This window comes from Phoenix dactylifera, chromosome 7 (genome assembly GCF_009389715.1).
Source record: "Phoenix dactylifera cultivar Barhee BC4 chromosome 7, palm_55x_up_171113_PBpolish2nd_filt_p, whole genome shotgun sequence".
Lineage (NCBI taxonomy): Eukaryota > Viridiplantae > Streptophyta > Magnoliopsida > Arecales > Arecaceae > Phoenix > Phoenix dactylifera.
In genome coordinates this window covers 4,368,815-4,385,986 of record NC_052398.1, presented here as the reverse complement: position 1 = coordinate 4,385,986, position 17,172 = coordinate 4,368,815, and the positions used below count along the sequence as shown (strand labels likewise).

Below are 17,172 nucleotides of genomic sequence, written 5' to 3'. Positions count from 1 at the left end.
CTCATATGTCAACTAATATCATGTTTCAACCATTGTCTTGATGTCTTGATTGTGCCAAGAAGCAATGGTTATGTTGGTGTTCTCCAAAATATTGCAAAAATGTGGTCGCAGATTTAAGTTGCAAAGACCAGATCCATGATTGAGGAGGGTCAATTGGAAATGATATCGCTGCTAGATATGTGGGTAGACTAGATATTGCTATCTTAGTCCGTAATTTCTTCATCAAATCTTCTTTTATCTATCCTGTGATGCTCTCTTTACCCCAACTGCTATGGATAGATTCTACTCGACATTCTCAAATAAGGAATAGGGATTTTTAATGACGACAGGAATGGGGAGATACCCACAATGATTACTGGCTAATAGAAAGCGTGCTGAATTATCATAATTCTAAATTGATGGATCTGTTCAAGAAATAACGCATCAAGGTGTTGGTCTTTTAAAATACTATTGCAAGTCCTGTTCTATATAATCTATTAATCTATGAAGGATTTGTCTGACATAGTTTTAAAGAACACATACTAATGTCACACCTGCTCAAGATCTTTGATTATGAGAGGATGTACTCGATTGAGTTTGGAGATGATGAGGGTGATTCATTATATGTTTCCCCACATTACAATTGACTGAAATATAACTTACCTATGGAACCTGGTCAGAAGAGGGCTATTCAGTTTCAGCAACTGTTATATACTTTTAGGGCACGAGATCACACAAAAAAAATATGACAAACCAGCATACTTGCACTTATTTTTGAATAGGAAAACCAACAAAACAGTATAAGAAAAATATGGAAACGTGTTGCAAGGTGTCAGTTAACACATTCGTTGATTTATAACGAGACTGAAAAACGGATGATTCTGATGCAGAAGCACCAGGCCATGCACAGTGGCTATTGGTGGAATTATAAGATACAAAATAATGCGGATGTACTATTGACTTCATGCATAATTACTCTCTCTCTCTCTCTCTCTCTCTCTCTCTCTTGTTGGTACTAATGCTGCATGTCTCCTGTGCAACACTGTTGACGGAGTTAATTTTTGACGGGACTCACCATACCCATAAAACTGACATATTTAGATTTGTTTCTGTGGATGAGCAATTTAACCTTTGATACACATAATATTTTGGTGTCGATGATCTATTTCCTCTAGAACTTGTTCATTTTTAGATAAACAATTGCATTATCTTACATAGCATTATATTGCAATAAAAACAAATGTGAATTGTCCCTAGCACTACTAAATGCAGACACTGTTTTTTTTCTGATAACAATTATGCGGATGTTAGAGATGCCTTGGTAACATTTGGCACTTGGTCCATCATGGCTTGGGCACAGAAAATGTTCAGTTTTAAATGAATCTGGTCTGAAGCCCGATTAAAAACAAATATAATTTAGACCTGTGGCCTGGCCCATGACTACCTCTTGTGCAGGATCGCCTGTTGCAGGATCATATGATTGATGGGCTGTTGCATTTGTGAGCTTAGGCTACCCTTTCGTATTGAGAGATTTCCATCTACATACCTATTCGTAAGCACCCATCTCAGGCTATCCCCTTTTCCACTGGGACTGACCTGGAGAGACCCAGTCCTCCCTCTAATCACAGCAATCTACGTTTGGGATCATGACCATGATTGATTAAACCATACCCCATCCGGTATCATGGATTTGCCATTCTACATGCTTTGAGGCTCCTCCGTATGGGTAGCCATGATAAGAGGATTGGACCTGTCCACTTTAACCTGAATTGGGTATGGATCGGGACCCAAATGCAATCAATCACTGCATGATGAGCAAATACCTCGTTGTTGCATATGGCTCTTTCACTGAATCTTTGCATAAAACACACACAAGATCAGAATGAGACAACCTACAGAACCAGCTTGATGCAACCTGCAAACATGAAAACACTAGACGGCTATCGAAACAATTTACATGTCACATCCTATTCACTGAAATAATAACCAAGATCGAACCCTGATCAGAGTTATCCTTCTCACTGAATATAAAGGAGCTGTTATTTTTTCCATGTGGTAAGAAATAAATATTAGCAATTGCATTTTACAGAGCACGGGCCTTCCTCCCTCGATGTCAAGTAAAGGTTGGTCGACCCCAAGTTAAATGTCATCGTCATCACCATCATGCCGGTAGTCTGATGCAACACCATCCCCAGCCATGTGGTCACCATCAGAACCTTCTCTACCTTCACCTGCCATGTCCTCATAGTTTGCTCCATGTTGGTTCCCAGCATATTGCTGGTTCCTCCATCCTTGATCTCGGTCCATGGATAGCCCGTGCAAGCGCTGACGGCCTCGCTCTTCTGCATCATGGAAAACTGTGAGGTCAGAACTCATTGGATAAATGCAAAATTTCTTAAAAACGTAGTAACTTGCTGGATTTAAAATGCATCTATGATGGCTTAGCAAGAAGCTTCCTTCACAATGTGACACTTGGTTATTTCCTCCGCATCAGAAAACACATTCAGTATGATGCAACAATGTGTATAAGTTGAATCAAAATTTGATACACACCCATCTCACTAATGCGGCAGATTCTAAATCATATGGAAAAGTGCGGCAATTCTTGTTTCTGGCCGAGTAGAATCATACCGACGACTGAGGTTGGCGTCCCAAGCAAATGAAAAGCATTCACTCAGTTGATGGTATCAAGATCTTCTTACATATTGCCATAATGCTCAAACTATTGAGGAAAATATTATTAGATTCAACTAGTTTTGTTTCCACATTTCATCATGTCAACGAGGCATGTATAGAATTAACTGAAAGCAAATAACCCGAGAGGCCTTCTTGATATTCTGGAAATCATGTAAAATTCAACAGAAAGACGGGCCTATTATCAGTATTTACCACTCTCACCATCAGAGGCATCCGCAAGCCTTGCGATTGCATCGATTAGTGACTGTTCATGTTCCTGCAATAACAAGAAGTACCTTCCATATTTGTTGGCAGATGCAAATAATCATCTGTGAAATAACAGTTTATAAGAGTTATCTTACTTTTAACACTTTCTTTGCCTTCTCTATCTCAAAGGGATCGGGATGACTTGCACCGAAGACCCTCTCCACCTGCTTGACACCATAAAATGAAGTTGAAAAACAGAAGGTTACGTCAAAATATTTTTCCAGTCCACCATGCCCTTCAAGTTTCTCAAATGCATACCTCCTTTATTAGAGTGTCCGTGTGAAGTATTTCAATGTCATCAGCGCGCTTCTTCCCAATGCCATTCTGTGATGGGGCAAAATCTTTCTTGGACTGATTCTTCAAGGTTCCTCTTCCCCTTCCTGCACCTGGAATGGCACCACCACGGCCTGTAGACTTCTTAGCCCCACGACCTGGCGCAGCTCGACCCGGCTGATGATTGATGCCGGGATCCTCACCTTCCCATCTAATATCTTCAGGTGAAATCTGCAGTTAGAGAAATTTTTAAACCAAATACAAGAAATGCACATAACTACCTGCATAATAAATCGCATCCCTTCGTAGAACAGTTTTGGATGGACTTGCAATATAAGAAGCATTTGTTTGTTAATGAGAACTCATGGAAATACTCTAACCAGCAGATTTCAACAATAGAAAATGACAGGGAGTTCTAGCTGAGCATTTGGAAAAGCTAAATGTGATAAGCAAGCCCCCATGGTTTGAGAACAATGCATATATCTAGATGATCCAACATGGTAGCAATATAAACAAGATATATATTTTTTTTCCATTTTTCCTTTCCTCTTTTTTTAATATTTTGAGAGTATTTCTTCTCTTTTTCTTTTTCTTTTTTTCAGTGTTGAAATCTAACAGTTCTTCACCTAGCTAACTCAGCTACTAATTAAATATATGGAAATCAGTACCAGTAATGAAGTATATATACAAATCAATATCTCCTGTTATAAAGACATTAAAGGACATCTTTGCAGTAGGTTCTACTATAAGAACCTAGATGACATGAACTGAACATTAAGCAAATTACTGAAGTTCTTCAAGGTGTTAAAGCCATACCCACAATGTTGATAGAAGAATGTTCATGGAGCTATGCTGGTACAGTGACAGGTAGCATATATACAGATTCAAGCTCAAAACCCAATTATTTTCAACAAATGAAATGGCTCTGATAGGAGAATGAAAACATTCTGAATGTTTATATACTAGCTGTTGGAGGGTATGCAAGTGCTACGAGCATCAAAGAGATGCTGGTAAGAAACTCTACCAGCAGGATGGCTGACAAATGGAAAATCATCTATGAAGAAAAGAAATTCCATCAGACACTGAAAATGCCTAACTTTTAATATCTACTGAATTATACAATGGCAATCAGCTGGAAGTCAATATTTCTTTCAGCTACTACCGTGCACATAACCTCATGGCCCAGAAAACATAAGAAAGCAAAAGCTTAAGATAAAGCGAAACCTTGGTGAAAAATGATACAAAAGGATCACCGGATTTGATGTGGATTACTTTGGCTACTACGATTCCTAATCACCAAACTCGATATGGATCACTCTGGCCACTACAAGTGTCCAAGGTGATCACCAAACTTGATATGAAAAATTTTGGTCACTACGAGAATTCAGAAGGATCACTAGACTCAATGTGGAACATTTTGGCCACTACAAGCAGGACTGGACAGGGTTCAAGAGCAAAATCCGCCATATCGGAAAGTTGAGTCGCAGACCAAACTTCAAAAGGCCATAATTTTATCGTACGATGCCCAATTGAGATGATATTTTTTTTTTGAAATTGGATATCTTTTCTAGATTTACAATTTTGGATCAACCTCTTAGGAGGTTAAATCGGATCGAAATTCCATTATTTAGGCTCCGAAACAGCTTGGTCAAACTGAAAGTTTTCTTTTTGGGTAAGACTTTGACCGGACGTAGCTCTCTATCCGAGAAAAATTAGGTAGAGCGACAAAAGGCAGAGTTGATATAGAAGTTAATATCTACCTCCTCAAAAACTTTAATCTTTTCTAGAATATTTCGAGATTTTAAGCTTTTTTAGAATATTTTTATTAGTCATATTTATTTTAGGATACCTAGTCCTATTCAAACTAGAAAAAGAGTCCAATCCAAATTGTGAAAGGTGGGATCTCGCTAGTATTATAAATAAGGGCTATGTATCATAGTTTAGGAGGTGTGGTGAATTAATGAAAGAAAAAGGGACTTAAGCCATACTTTTGAGATTCCTTCCATCTTTTTCTAGTTTTCTTCCGAGAGATTCGAGTTGAGTAGGTTGAAGAAAATCTTTCTTCTTTCCGATCGGATCAGAAAATCTATTGGTTCCACAATCAAGCATCTAAGACAGCCAAAATAGAAGCAGATCATAGGATGGAACAGGAAAACTTATTTCTTAAAAAGTGTAGCAGCAATTTTCAAAATTTGAGGAAAAAAACAATTATGCACCAAAAGTGCCAGAAAAGATGGAGATGCATTGGTGCTAGCCTCATACTTACATCTCATAATGTCATTGATGGCTGTACAATTTTTGAGCTCATCTTTGTTGTATACCAAGAAGGAACTGGACAAGGCACAAATCATATCGACAAAATCTGAAACTGCATAATCCCATGTCCTACTCTTACATCTCATGTTGTTTTATGTACATTTTTTTTTGGCAAAGATACTACAAGAACTTCTTTAAAAGGGAAAAGTATCTTCTAGATATTTTTTGATAAACAGATACCCATTTTTATTCCAGATCCAGATATAACAGACATTTTCCCCTCTCAAAGTTTGCCTCATAATATTATGTATCCAGCAATATAAGTTGCATTATGGAGCAGCCAACTCAAATTGATTTATCACTTGAAGAGCTGTCAAATTTGTGAGAACAGCGAGCATATTCCTGCAGTCCCATACAATACCTAAATAACTTGGATATGCTGAGAGCATGTATCAAAATCTGAATGCCATCAGAAACACTTATGGGAGCAGAGGATTAAAGATGATCCTGTGGAGCCATATGCCCTGCCGCTTCCTAAGTGGAAATTAAATTGTGATGTGTTCCTCTAGGAACAAGATCTGAACCATTGGGAGTTCAAATAATGGACATGGCAGCAATAAAAGGACAAGGAGAAATGGAAACACTAATGCAAGTTTTATCCATCACTTCCATCTAAGAACAAAACTGAGCAAATAATATAGACAAGGATTAAACCATCTAAATACAAGCTTTATCCATAACCACCTTACAAGTAAACCAATAGCCACATTCCTTCTTATCAGCAATGAAAGGCGCATTCAAATGCTTCTGCAAAATTAAGAGGACTTCTATAAAGGATGATGAATAAGACCATCCAATACCCTGTTTAATAACCTTAAAAACCATATGAGGAGGTTAACAGAAATACAATTCCTGTATTCCCTGTAAATTCTGGAGAGGTGTAATGAAAGCAGAATTTGCTTTCCAATCCACCATCGTTATCCATATAACTCTTGAACTGCAGGAAGTCGAACACAGGTCCATCTTTGTTATAATTCTTAAACACTAACATGAAAGGTGTACGGGTCAGAGCTTTATCCTTACTACACAAAAAAACAACCGCCTTAGTCCTTTCAATTTTAAATTGCACTAAGAGCCACCTTGCTTGAGTATAGACAAGCGCCTGTCAAGTGTATGCAAATTAAAAGTCATAAGCACACATCTACTCATCTAAAATACTGTTCCCGATCCATCCCTTATTTTCCTGCTGTTACCCTCTGTTTGTTAAAACACTTTATATTCCTTTTGCTAGCAGGTTTAGGTTATGATTCAGCTAACAAGCTGAGGAGACCCATAACTGCAATCATTTTCTGGCCACATTCAAAAAAAAATTTAGCTTGTCAAAGATCATTTATATGTTAGCCTCCAACCATCCAGCACCTTGCCGTATCTTCTTTTGCACTATTCCACGTATGCCATCAATTCAACAAACAAGCCATCACAACTGAGCTTGCTAACTAGCTATAAATCAGCAACAATGTGGTTCCTATATCCACCCAAAAAAAAAAGAAACAATGTGCTTCCTATGGCAAGTTGCTAACTCCATCAGTTTTTCACATAAAATGCATTAATAATGTCAGCTATGTCAAAAAATATAATTCAACAAGCCTATAAAAATTATGCCAAATGGCAACAAACAACATAGACCATAAGATATGTAATGTGCTGCCGTTGCAAAAATCAGTCATGTAGTCATGGACAAATTGTAGTATGGGAATATGCTAGCAATTCTTGTAGCCCAAATGATACATTATCAAATAATCAGCAATTCAGTTCAAATAACATGCTAGAAAATTACATTCTTTCTCCTAACTGGGTGACAAAACGTAATACCATGTTGCACTAACCTGCAATTTAATAATAAAAAATAAATAGACTCTGTAGCAGAGAGTTAACAGAATAACCAGCAAGACTCCAGCATGCATTAATTCTATATTTTTTTTGATGCCCAAAAGGATTAGGTCTTCCACATTCTTTTTCAATAAGTTTCTTAAAATTTACAACTACAACTAGTTCCAAAGAAATTCCTTAAATATGTGCCTAATTTTCAACCAACATTAACCCATCTCTAAGGGTTAGCCTCCCAGCATACGTTCCTGCATGCCTTATCATTGATAATTTCAGTTATAGAGAGAACAACTTTTGCTGATTATATGTTGTTCACACAAAGATATAACATGAAGATACTTCATGAACTTTACTATTTAAAATTTTACCAAACTAAATATGAGCATTGTCAAAAGGTATAAAGCTACATGCAATTGTAGAACAAATTAGTCTGTTATGGTTCTAAACTTCTAATCATCTCTGCCATGAATAAATTTGAATCACCTCTTTGAGATTAACCCATTCCCATGTCTCATTCTTTGTTCCTATATCATAAACCAGAGCATGAAGACCCTGACAATAATTGGAATAGGGTAAGCTTGGCAATACACAACTGCAACACCGAGATGATGAGCACTAAAATAATCGAACACACCTCGACTGGATTGTGATCAGTAATAACAGCCTCATAGAAGTTATTATCTTCAGGCCATCTTGTCATGACTTTCCGTCCGATTAGTGGATCGTACGGTGGTGCCTCTGCAACAGCACCTGTAGAACTCCTGTTTGCAACTTGTCCCCTTCCACTCGGACCAGCGGAAGGATATTGAGTGGACTTCATTGAAGATACACCAGGCAACGTCTGGCCCTGAAAATTAGAGGAATTAGCATATCAATAAATATGAATGAACAAGAAAATGGAGAATGCAGTTTACTTTACAAAATATTCATGCTTAAATCATGAACTTACTGATTTAGGCTTCTTGCCCCTTGCTCCTGCTGCGGCTCCCCGTTTTGCCGCTGCTGATGATGGCTGCATGGAAGCGGCAACTGGTTGTGCATGAAGTCCAGGAGATGGGGCACCCAAAGGTAGAGAAGGTACAGGCTGAGATGTTTTCTGTCTCTTGCGAGAAGCTGAAACAGTGGGACTGGGTACCGGATCATGTGTGGGTTGAGCATTATTAAGCAAACCAGTTTGGCGTCCACTTGCCCTCCATTCCCTATATAGAATTTGTCAAACAATTCACACTAACAATTAGTGAAAGGGACAAAATTCATTGTTACGTGTTGTGTATCTAAGTGGGTTCTGGGTTCAATTAATAAGATTCATTTATTTACAAACCTAAGTCTCCTAATAATGTCATCGGCATTAACCCTGCTTAACAGTTCTCTGTGTTCCTCATCAGATACTCTCAGTTCCTTTCTCAGTTCAGTTATAAGACTTTCCTTCTCCTGTAGAAATCAAATATCTCACTAGGTTAACAATAAATATCAGCAGGAAGAAATAAAGGACACATTATTTGGATAAGACTATGGGCGGATGGATACCCAAGTAATGGCATCCGACTGAGCCTTAAATGCTCGAAGAACTGAACTGTATGCTTCTTGCTCAAGCAGGTGTATTTGAGTCTCCATGTCACTGTGTACCCTGGGGTATGAAAAAGCACCAATGATAGTTCTTCCATTTCCAGTGACACGCCCTCCTCTTGCACCCCTGTTCTGATGTGATGGTGGAAGGTCATCATCAGTCCCTGCAGTCAATTGACGGACATTAGAATATCAAAAACACCAGTATTAAGTATGTAAGGAACAAAAAAGATTACGATGATACTAAGAAATCTCAAGGGGAATAGCACAAGAAAAAAAAAGTGGAGTTACTAATTGACAGCCCGTAATTTCTAATGTTCCTTATATAAATTGCTAATGTTCCTTGCCAAAGTAAATATTGGCAACCTGTAAATTTTTTTTTCCTTCATGATTAAGCCTTAGAATCCAATTTAAACCTTAAATCCACCTTAAATCCCTCGACCTTAGGTCTTAGTAGTTGGAAACTATGAGCCCTTTGTAGGAATTTGTTCACTTTCATTGAAATATCATGTCTGAACCTGAAACGCCAGCAAGATACTGCTCAATCAGCATTTTGAATTCTGTCATCCCTACAACACCCCTCTCTAATGCTGTACTGCACCATCCAATTAAATGAATTAACTCCCAATATCAATGGGAGGACAGATTGTCAATTAAGTTACATATGAATGCAAATTTCAAGTTCCTTTAAGAGAAATCGCTAGATGGAACTTATCCCATGGAAGACACTCTAAAGGTCTGGACATGAGTCATCTGCTTCTTCCAGTTCAACAAGACCACATTTCATTGCATCCTTTGATGAAAAGGACCTTTGATTAAGTAAAACTGGAAACCTTGGAACCTTATAACAAATTAAAAATGCCAATAAACCAGTTGATTAGCTACATAAAATTCTAGTAATCCCAATTAGATCTCAATTAATTAGTCTTCTTTACTGATATATGAAATAGGTCCAATGAATTCAAAAATATGATTAGTTAGCAGTATAGAAAATAAAATGAATCAAATATTCACATCTTTTGCGCATTTTATATTATCACACATATTAGTATCTCACATTGGCAGATTATGTACTTCCTTTGCAATGTATGAGAGGCAAGATTGTCATGATTATCCCTCAAATACATGGAAAGTACTGTGACGTGTTATAAATAAAAAGATCTCATAACTACCTTTAGCAACATGAATAGTTCTAAACCATGAACTTAGCCGGACTCTTTCCCCAGAGTCAGCTTTTTATAAAGTGTTCATTCCAACCTAATGTGGCAGGGTCCTTATAACTTATTCACAAGACCAGTCAACCTTAACTTTCAAATAACTGGTGGAAAATCTCCACCGTGTGAATAATGTGAATCATAAGATGCCAGCCACATGGGCAAGAAATTAATTGTTTGTTGATTAGTTTAAGATACAATGTGTGATGACCCTCAGATCCAACTAATTGATGGCATCAGCTTTACCTTTTGATTCCAATAAGAAGATGATAACAAATGAAATAGGTGTCTAAAAAGGAAGGAACCACATCCTTGATCCCATTATTAGTTAACAAGTTCCATTTCATCCTTTTATTCAATATCATACTTCCTGGATCACAAACAAATTGTCTGTTCAGATACTGGAAACATATAGTCTCACTCTAGAGAAAACAACCAAGCCTTTTCTCCAAACAGATGAGGTCAACTAAAAAGTACTATACTGAGTCCATATCCAGAAATGAACATATTTCAAGGACCACCTGCCAATCTTATGTCAAGCCTCTGAAGAATTGTTTCCATGTTAACATATGATGCTCTTGCATTGTGTCCAACATTTAAAAAAATATATATATCAAAAAATTCTAGGAGAAAGCACTATAAATGTTGGCACAGTAAGCTTGCATCACCTGCTAGTTACGTGTGAAACCTATGAAGTTCAGTCCATGAAAATTGTCATTCATAGATGAAGAAACCAAAGAGGAGCTTGCTGTAGGTTAGAGATGAAGAAAAAAGATCCTAAGCTATTGCAATTGCCAGTGACTCTTGATGTTTATTTTATGCCTAACATGTTCCATGATATTTAGATAACACCATCCACATCCTTTATGGCAGACTTAATTTTCAACCATATCATGTAATAACATGGATTGGGCAAATCAACTTTAGAAGGACATGCAGACACATGTTTGTTTGGATGAAATGAGCCAGGGTTATTCATCGCTAAACCTATTTCCCCAAAAATATTATGAAATACTGCTTCACATACTATATTTCTCACTTCAATCCAAACTACAATTCAGGATTTATCAAGTCTATTTCTTACACTGCTCCCAAAATCACTTCTTATCATGGTAACCACATCATTGTCACAGGTTGCAGTACAAAATTATAGAAATGCACATTTATTTCTAGCTTCTAAATATAGGAAAATGAGTCTATAAACTATGAGCTACGGATTGAATTTCATATACAGCTTCGATTCCCACCTCTAATACTTGCAGCTATAACGCACAGGAACTGAATAAAAGTATATTTCACTTTGCACCCAATGTAAAGTTCAAGATGGCTTCGATGCAATATATTTACATCCCAGCACAAATCAGATTTCACAATCAAGTGAGAATGTCTTGAATCCTTAGTCCCCCAACAAAAAAGTCTATATTTACCTGATATTGTATCCTGCCACTACCTAATGCAAAAGGAACACTGAAACCATGAAGTCTGACCCATAAAAACCCTAATTCTCCCAAAAACCAGAGCTCAATCCATCTGGCTTACAAATCAAACACCTAGCTAGCATACACAGACAAAAGGACAAACTTTTCATGCAAAAAATGAGGGATCGAGAAAGGTACACCCAATTTCGAAACTAATCAAGCTCTAAACCCTAATTTTTCAATCTTGCAACAATCGCAAGCTATCCGAGCTAGCCCAACAAATGAACACCCAGCTCCTTTCCAGCATAAGAATTGAAAAGAAACTCCTCAAAACGTTGCCCCCAAAACCCAGGAAACACATGAGAAATGGCCATAACACAAGAAAGGTCGATGCCGCTTACCGCTGCTATCGGAGGGATCATACTCCATGGTCGGGTCCTCCCACAGACAAAATTCTTCGGTGAGAAACCCTAGAAAATGCTGCGAACGCTTCGAAGAAGAGAAAGGAGAGCGCTTTTTCCTCCGCTAGGCCGAGAACGCATCAAGAACCGAGCGATCTACCTTTCTTGCTTCATTCTTTACCCACCTACCGCAAGAACCAATCCACTTCGATGCCTGGAAGCGAATTCGATCGAGAATTCGAACCGCGAAAGGGGAATTTGAGGGAGATTCGTGGAGATCAGTAGAAAGAGGAAGGCACCCGCCGGGGTGGAAGACAGAGAGCGCAGTCGGGGGTTCGAAGAAAGGGAGAAACCGGCGGACTCCAAACGCGTCTTATAGACGAATTATTAACAGTTGATACTTTTTTGAGTCCGCCGGTGAGTTAACGGGAAGTATATGATTTTGGCGCTCTGAATGGAGTTGCGTACTGAAGGCGGCACGTGTCGAATTCCTGTTGCGCCTGAATGGAGGCCACGGTATGCTCACCGCCGGTCAGACGAGGAAAAAATGAATAAATAATAATAATAAGAAGAAGAAGAACAAAGACAAACTACTTGATAATGCTGGAAGGAAAGTTGAACGAGGTGAAGCAAAAACGGGAAACACAAGTTAGAAATGGATTTGCTGACTTTCTCATCTTTTCTTCATTAACTTTTTAATTTATTAACTACATACTATGATATAAAATTTAGATTTTTCAGCAGAAGTTGTATACTATGTTGCCACATCTACATAGGAGTAGCATATAATATTACCAAGCATATATAGCTCAACCTCAAATAATGCTTGTTTAAAGGTTAATAAAAGATACCCAGAATTCAAAAAAATTTAAAAGAATACAACCATATTGAAAGTATTTAAAAATTAATTTCAATCATGCACTGCCACATCAAGAAGTGGATATATAGGAGTGCATATAACCTGTGCATGAGCATACTAGCAAATAGAGGGGTACGGCGGTTGGGGTTGAGCTTCGGATAGCTTAGAAGGGTATTTTCTATGCGAGGCGAGTACTGGGTGATGAGCGTATATGCATCGAGGAAGACTCCTCTGTGGTGATTGATTGGGTTAAGAGAGTGGACAGTTATGGTGATGGTCATCCTCTTATCCGTGATATCCACAGACTGGCTCAGGAGCTGAGCTATTTTCAGGCATTACACGTGTTCCGAAAGGCGAACAGCGCAGCCAATTGGGTCGCCTCCTTTATTGTTGGTATTTCGGAGAGATCATTTGGACATTTATAAGAGACATGCATTCTCCTTTGTACTCTTTACTTTTTTTTGATTTGGCAGGATGTACTCACGTCAGAGCTCTATGAATTGCCGTTTTCACAAAAAATAAAAAATAAAAAAATAGAGAGATATGAGGATAATCATCAATCATTAATAAGGCTCATTTTAGGGTTAATAAAAAGGTACTCAAGACTACAAAGAGTTAGGAGAATATAATTGTGTTGAAAGTGTTTAAAGATCAATTTTGATCATGCATTTCCACATCAGAAAGTTGCTAGGAGTGCATATAATTAACCTGTGAATGAGCATATTAGGAAGTAGAGGCGTATGAGAATAATCACGAATCATTAATATACAATGCTTTTTTAAGAGTTAATAAAAGGCACCCAGGACCACGAAAAATTAGGAAAGAGTTAGGAGAACGTTGGGATTGATCTTTATAGCTAGGTTTTCTACCCCGACACTCAACCTCAGACATTGCTCATTTAAGGGTTAATAAAAGGCACTCAGAATCATGAAGAGTTAGGAAAGAGTTAAGAGAATATAACCATGTTTAAAGTCTTTAAAAATCAACTTCAATCATATATTGCCATATCAGCAAGTAGGTGGGAGTGCATGTAACCTGTGCATAAAAATGTTAGCAAGCTGAGGCATGCATACCAGATTCCATGCAATGCATGAGGGTCCACAGTTAGTTTTATATTATTTAAAGAGGTTACAAAAGATTTAGAAGAGAGCAATGGAATTTATTGGGAAGTGGACCTACGTTTTTGATAGTTTGCATTATAACAAAAAGAAGAGAGTGAAATGATATTAATTACCTCTAATTTCATCATACTTCTCTTCGCTAGCTGGGCTTCTCTTCGAGGAGCTGAATTGGGATCACTCCTTCGTAAGGGAGCTGCCTGGTAACCCAAGAACAGATACGATTCCTCGGGAGGTACTTATTTTTTGTTTATGTGTAATTTTCGGAACATAGTTTTATTTATTATTATTATTATTATTTAACATACTCTGGTGATCCTGATGCATGGTATATTTGATGAGGAATTTACACGGTACACTATATCTTCTTTGTATAAGGGTCGGGCTTTTGGTACAGATGCTTTGATTTATTAGGTTATGTGAACACTTCGTGGAGAAGTGCAAATACAAATGCAGTTTAAAAGCCTCGTGAATGAGTCCGGATTTATATGAAGTCATTGTTAGATTTTTTTTTTTTTTTTTGGTATGTGTATCGACCGGAACAATCACAGATGTACTTGTCTCATTGTTATGATTTTGTGTTGAATAATCCTTGAGCAGCTTGATTTCTTGATTGGGATAAGGACTCCTAGCGATTTCAAACGTTCCCTGTAACAGTTAAATGAATCAATTCATGGTCATACTGATTCGAACCAAATGGTACAAAATATACCGTACAGTACTAGTTCGAAACTGATATTTGGTTTGGGTAGTGTACTGAATATCGGTACGCCAAAAATATTCCATACCACACCATATCGATACTGTGCTAGTGTCACCCATACAGGGTTCAATATCGAAACGGCGAACTTTGAATTAATTCTTTGATGCAATGCGTTGGTACTTAATGTCACCATACATTTCATCTTAATTTTGTTGTTGCTAAAGAGTTTCTTTCAGCATGCTTATGTACCATCCACTTCCAGCCAAGTCCTCCCGTTCATCTTTCTTGACGTGTGCAGAACTTTCCTCCTTTTTTTTGTCAACGAATACTGGATAAAGAGGTTATTTACGCCAGTTATCAGACAGATTTCTTGCTTCCATTTCATCTAAAGAGCTATATGCTTTTCTTGGTGCGCCATAAACCTTCAGCCTAGTGTAGTGGTGCCTTGATCATGTTAGAATTTGGTGTCATTATTTTCTTTTATTTTTTATTTTAAAAGCTAGTTGCATTATAGACACACAAAGAAAATTACAATCATGGTATGCCATACTAGCTTAAACTGGATGGTACGGAACATACCATACCGTATCGGTTCGGTATCGGTACCTGATATGGAAAGCGTACTGATACTCGGTATACCAAAAAATTTTATACCATACCATACCGAACTGTTCTAGTATGGCATTGATATGATCGTACGGTATTGAGACAACAAACCTCGGCTGCAATAGACTCAATACCACCTGTATGGGCTTACAAGCCAGGTGTGTGCATGTTGTCTTGCTCTTCCTGAGGATAGGTTTTACGTCCACTCCTCCTGTATAATAATTAGTGCTAAGTGTAGTATAGTGTTGACAACTTTGCTGTAATGATGAAATATAAAGAGATCATGTCAATACCCCAGTGTAGTGGAGGTTTTGCAGCTTAATTTGTCAGACTGTAATGTGTAATGTGTTTCCGTGTCTTGTCTGCTGCGAGATGAGAATGCTTGCTATTCTTGTGATAAATCAATGAAAAGTTAGCATATTTGAGAGAGATTAATGCAAATGTAATGTTGGCGAAGATGGCCCTATGATAGAATGCTTGCTGTTATCTGATAATGTGTATTAATCTTTGCAAATTATTCGCTATAGAGCCAATACCTGTCTGGTTAAAGAGTCAAAAGCAGGAAAGAAACTTTCATCCAAGTATCAGATGCTATTTTTTTTTTATCAGTAAAATATTCAAAAATGAAAGGGCATATAGTTAAGATAGAGGGGGAGAAAGGAAAAGAATCTAAGATGATGCTTATCTATTTATACTGGGGGTCAAGTGGGGGATATCCCCCAAAGTTCTGCCAAACATTAAAGAATTGGGATTTATACTGGGGCAGGGATATCGCCCACTGTTCTCTCCATGGTATAAGTCTAATTCTTCCAAAATGGTGGAATAGAGTACAATAAGTCTGTCCATGCTCTTGTTAATTTTTGTTTTGCTCTTATCCAATCTATCAATATAAAAAGTAAAAGGATAATTTGACATTTACATGAAGTTTGATGTGTATTCGATATAATATTATTTTTTTTAATTTATTCCTATATTTATTCCTCGACCGAATTCCAAAATCCATTTATTTCATGAAATAGATCTATTTCTTCAGCAATGCAAGGGATATCCCACCTCTACTTATTTGTATAGTCAAAAGCTTCATGGCATATTTAACTTGTTGCGTACTAAGGTGCAAGCCAGTAAACCCATCCGATGTCTCTTTTCCTGCAACTATTTTCCTTCCTGCACATTAATGAACAGGCAGGCAGCAACCACTAGCATGGAGAGAAAAACTTCACCAAGCCTACAAAGCAGTACAAAAATAAAAGGAAAATAGGACTCAAATACAAAATCTGAAAACTAGGCAAATAACTAACACATAAGACCTTTGGCTATAAATCCCGGAATATCACATATTAGATTGTTGGGGTCTTTGACTGCGAATTCAATGGCTCCTACGAGGTTTGCCGTAGTCCAGCTGATCATAATACTTGCTAGCTATATCAATTTATCTTCTTTCCTTTATTCCACATGTTTCTAATCCAATTGCCTACATAGTTCTTCATCAAGCTAGATTAACAAAGAGTTTGGAATAAGTGCGACGTGTTAAGGACATGAAAGATTTTGAGTAAAGCCATTGTTTTTCTCCACCGAGGCTTTGGATTTAACATGTCATCCATGACTTGATTTTATTGGATTTTTTAAAATTTTCATGTATACCCTTTTTTTTATTATTTTTATCGAGAATAATGGCGAGAAAACTCCCACGGCCGAGTCATATATTTGAAATAACATTTTCCAGGTTTCAACTACAACACCTCCTCCCAAATGGATCAAGGGTACAACCTTTGGACCATATATTAGCATGATTTTCTCTTAGGAATAAACTGAAGATGCCGACAAAAGTGGTCGAACAACATGAAGCCACCTTTGCTAGAATTTAAAAACCATGTTTAGTATGGATCTCCATGTATGAATCATCTTAATTTGCTAATAAATTTTTTTAAAAGAAATTTGCATAATAAATG

At 37.5% G+C, this 17,172-nt stretch overlaps 1 protein-coding gene across 7 annotated transcripts; it reads right to left on the bottom strand.

Moving 5' to 3' along the window:
• Positions 1-1,862: 1,862 nt before the first annotated feature.
• Positions 1,863-12,303, bottom strand: LOC103702291 (protein EMSY-LIKE 3). Of its 7 annotated transcripts, none has more exons than XM_017841645.3 (11): positions 11,938-12,301; positions 8,866-9,068; positions 8,660-8,769; positions 8,288-8,537; positions 7,973-8,185; positions 7,822-7,890; positions 3,181-3,426; positions 3,018-3,086; positions 2,869-2,932; positions 2,533-2,616; positions 1,863-2,321 (listed from the first exon to the last, which is right to left on the bottom strand). In XM_017841645.3, the coding sequence occupies exons 1-10, from the start codon at positions 11,963-11,965 to the stop codon at positions 2,561-2,563; spliced, it is 1,308 nt and encodes a 435-aa protein (XP_017697134.1). In that variant the 5' UTR covers positions 11,966-12,301; the 3' UTR covers positions 1,863-2,321; positions 2,533-2,560. The 7 variants fall into 7 exon arrangements, with proteins under 7 accessions (XP_017697134.1, XP_038983918.1, XP_008782869.1 ...); XM_039127990.1 differs by having other exon boundaries at positions 2,878-2,932; XM_008784647.4 differs by lacking the exon at positions 2,533-2,616 and having other exon boundaries at positions 2,878-2,932; positions 11,938-12,302.
• Between the last annotated feature and the right edge of the window lie 4,869 nt (positions 12,304-17,172).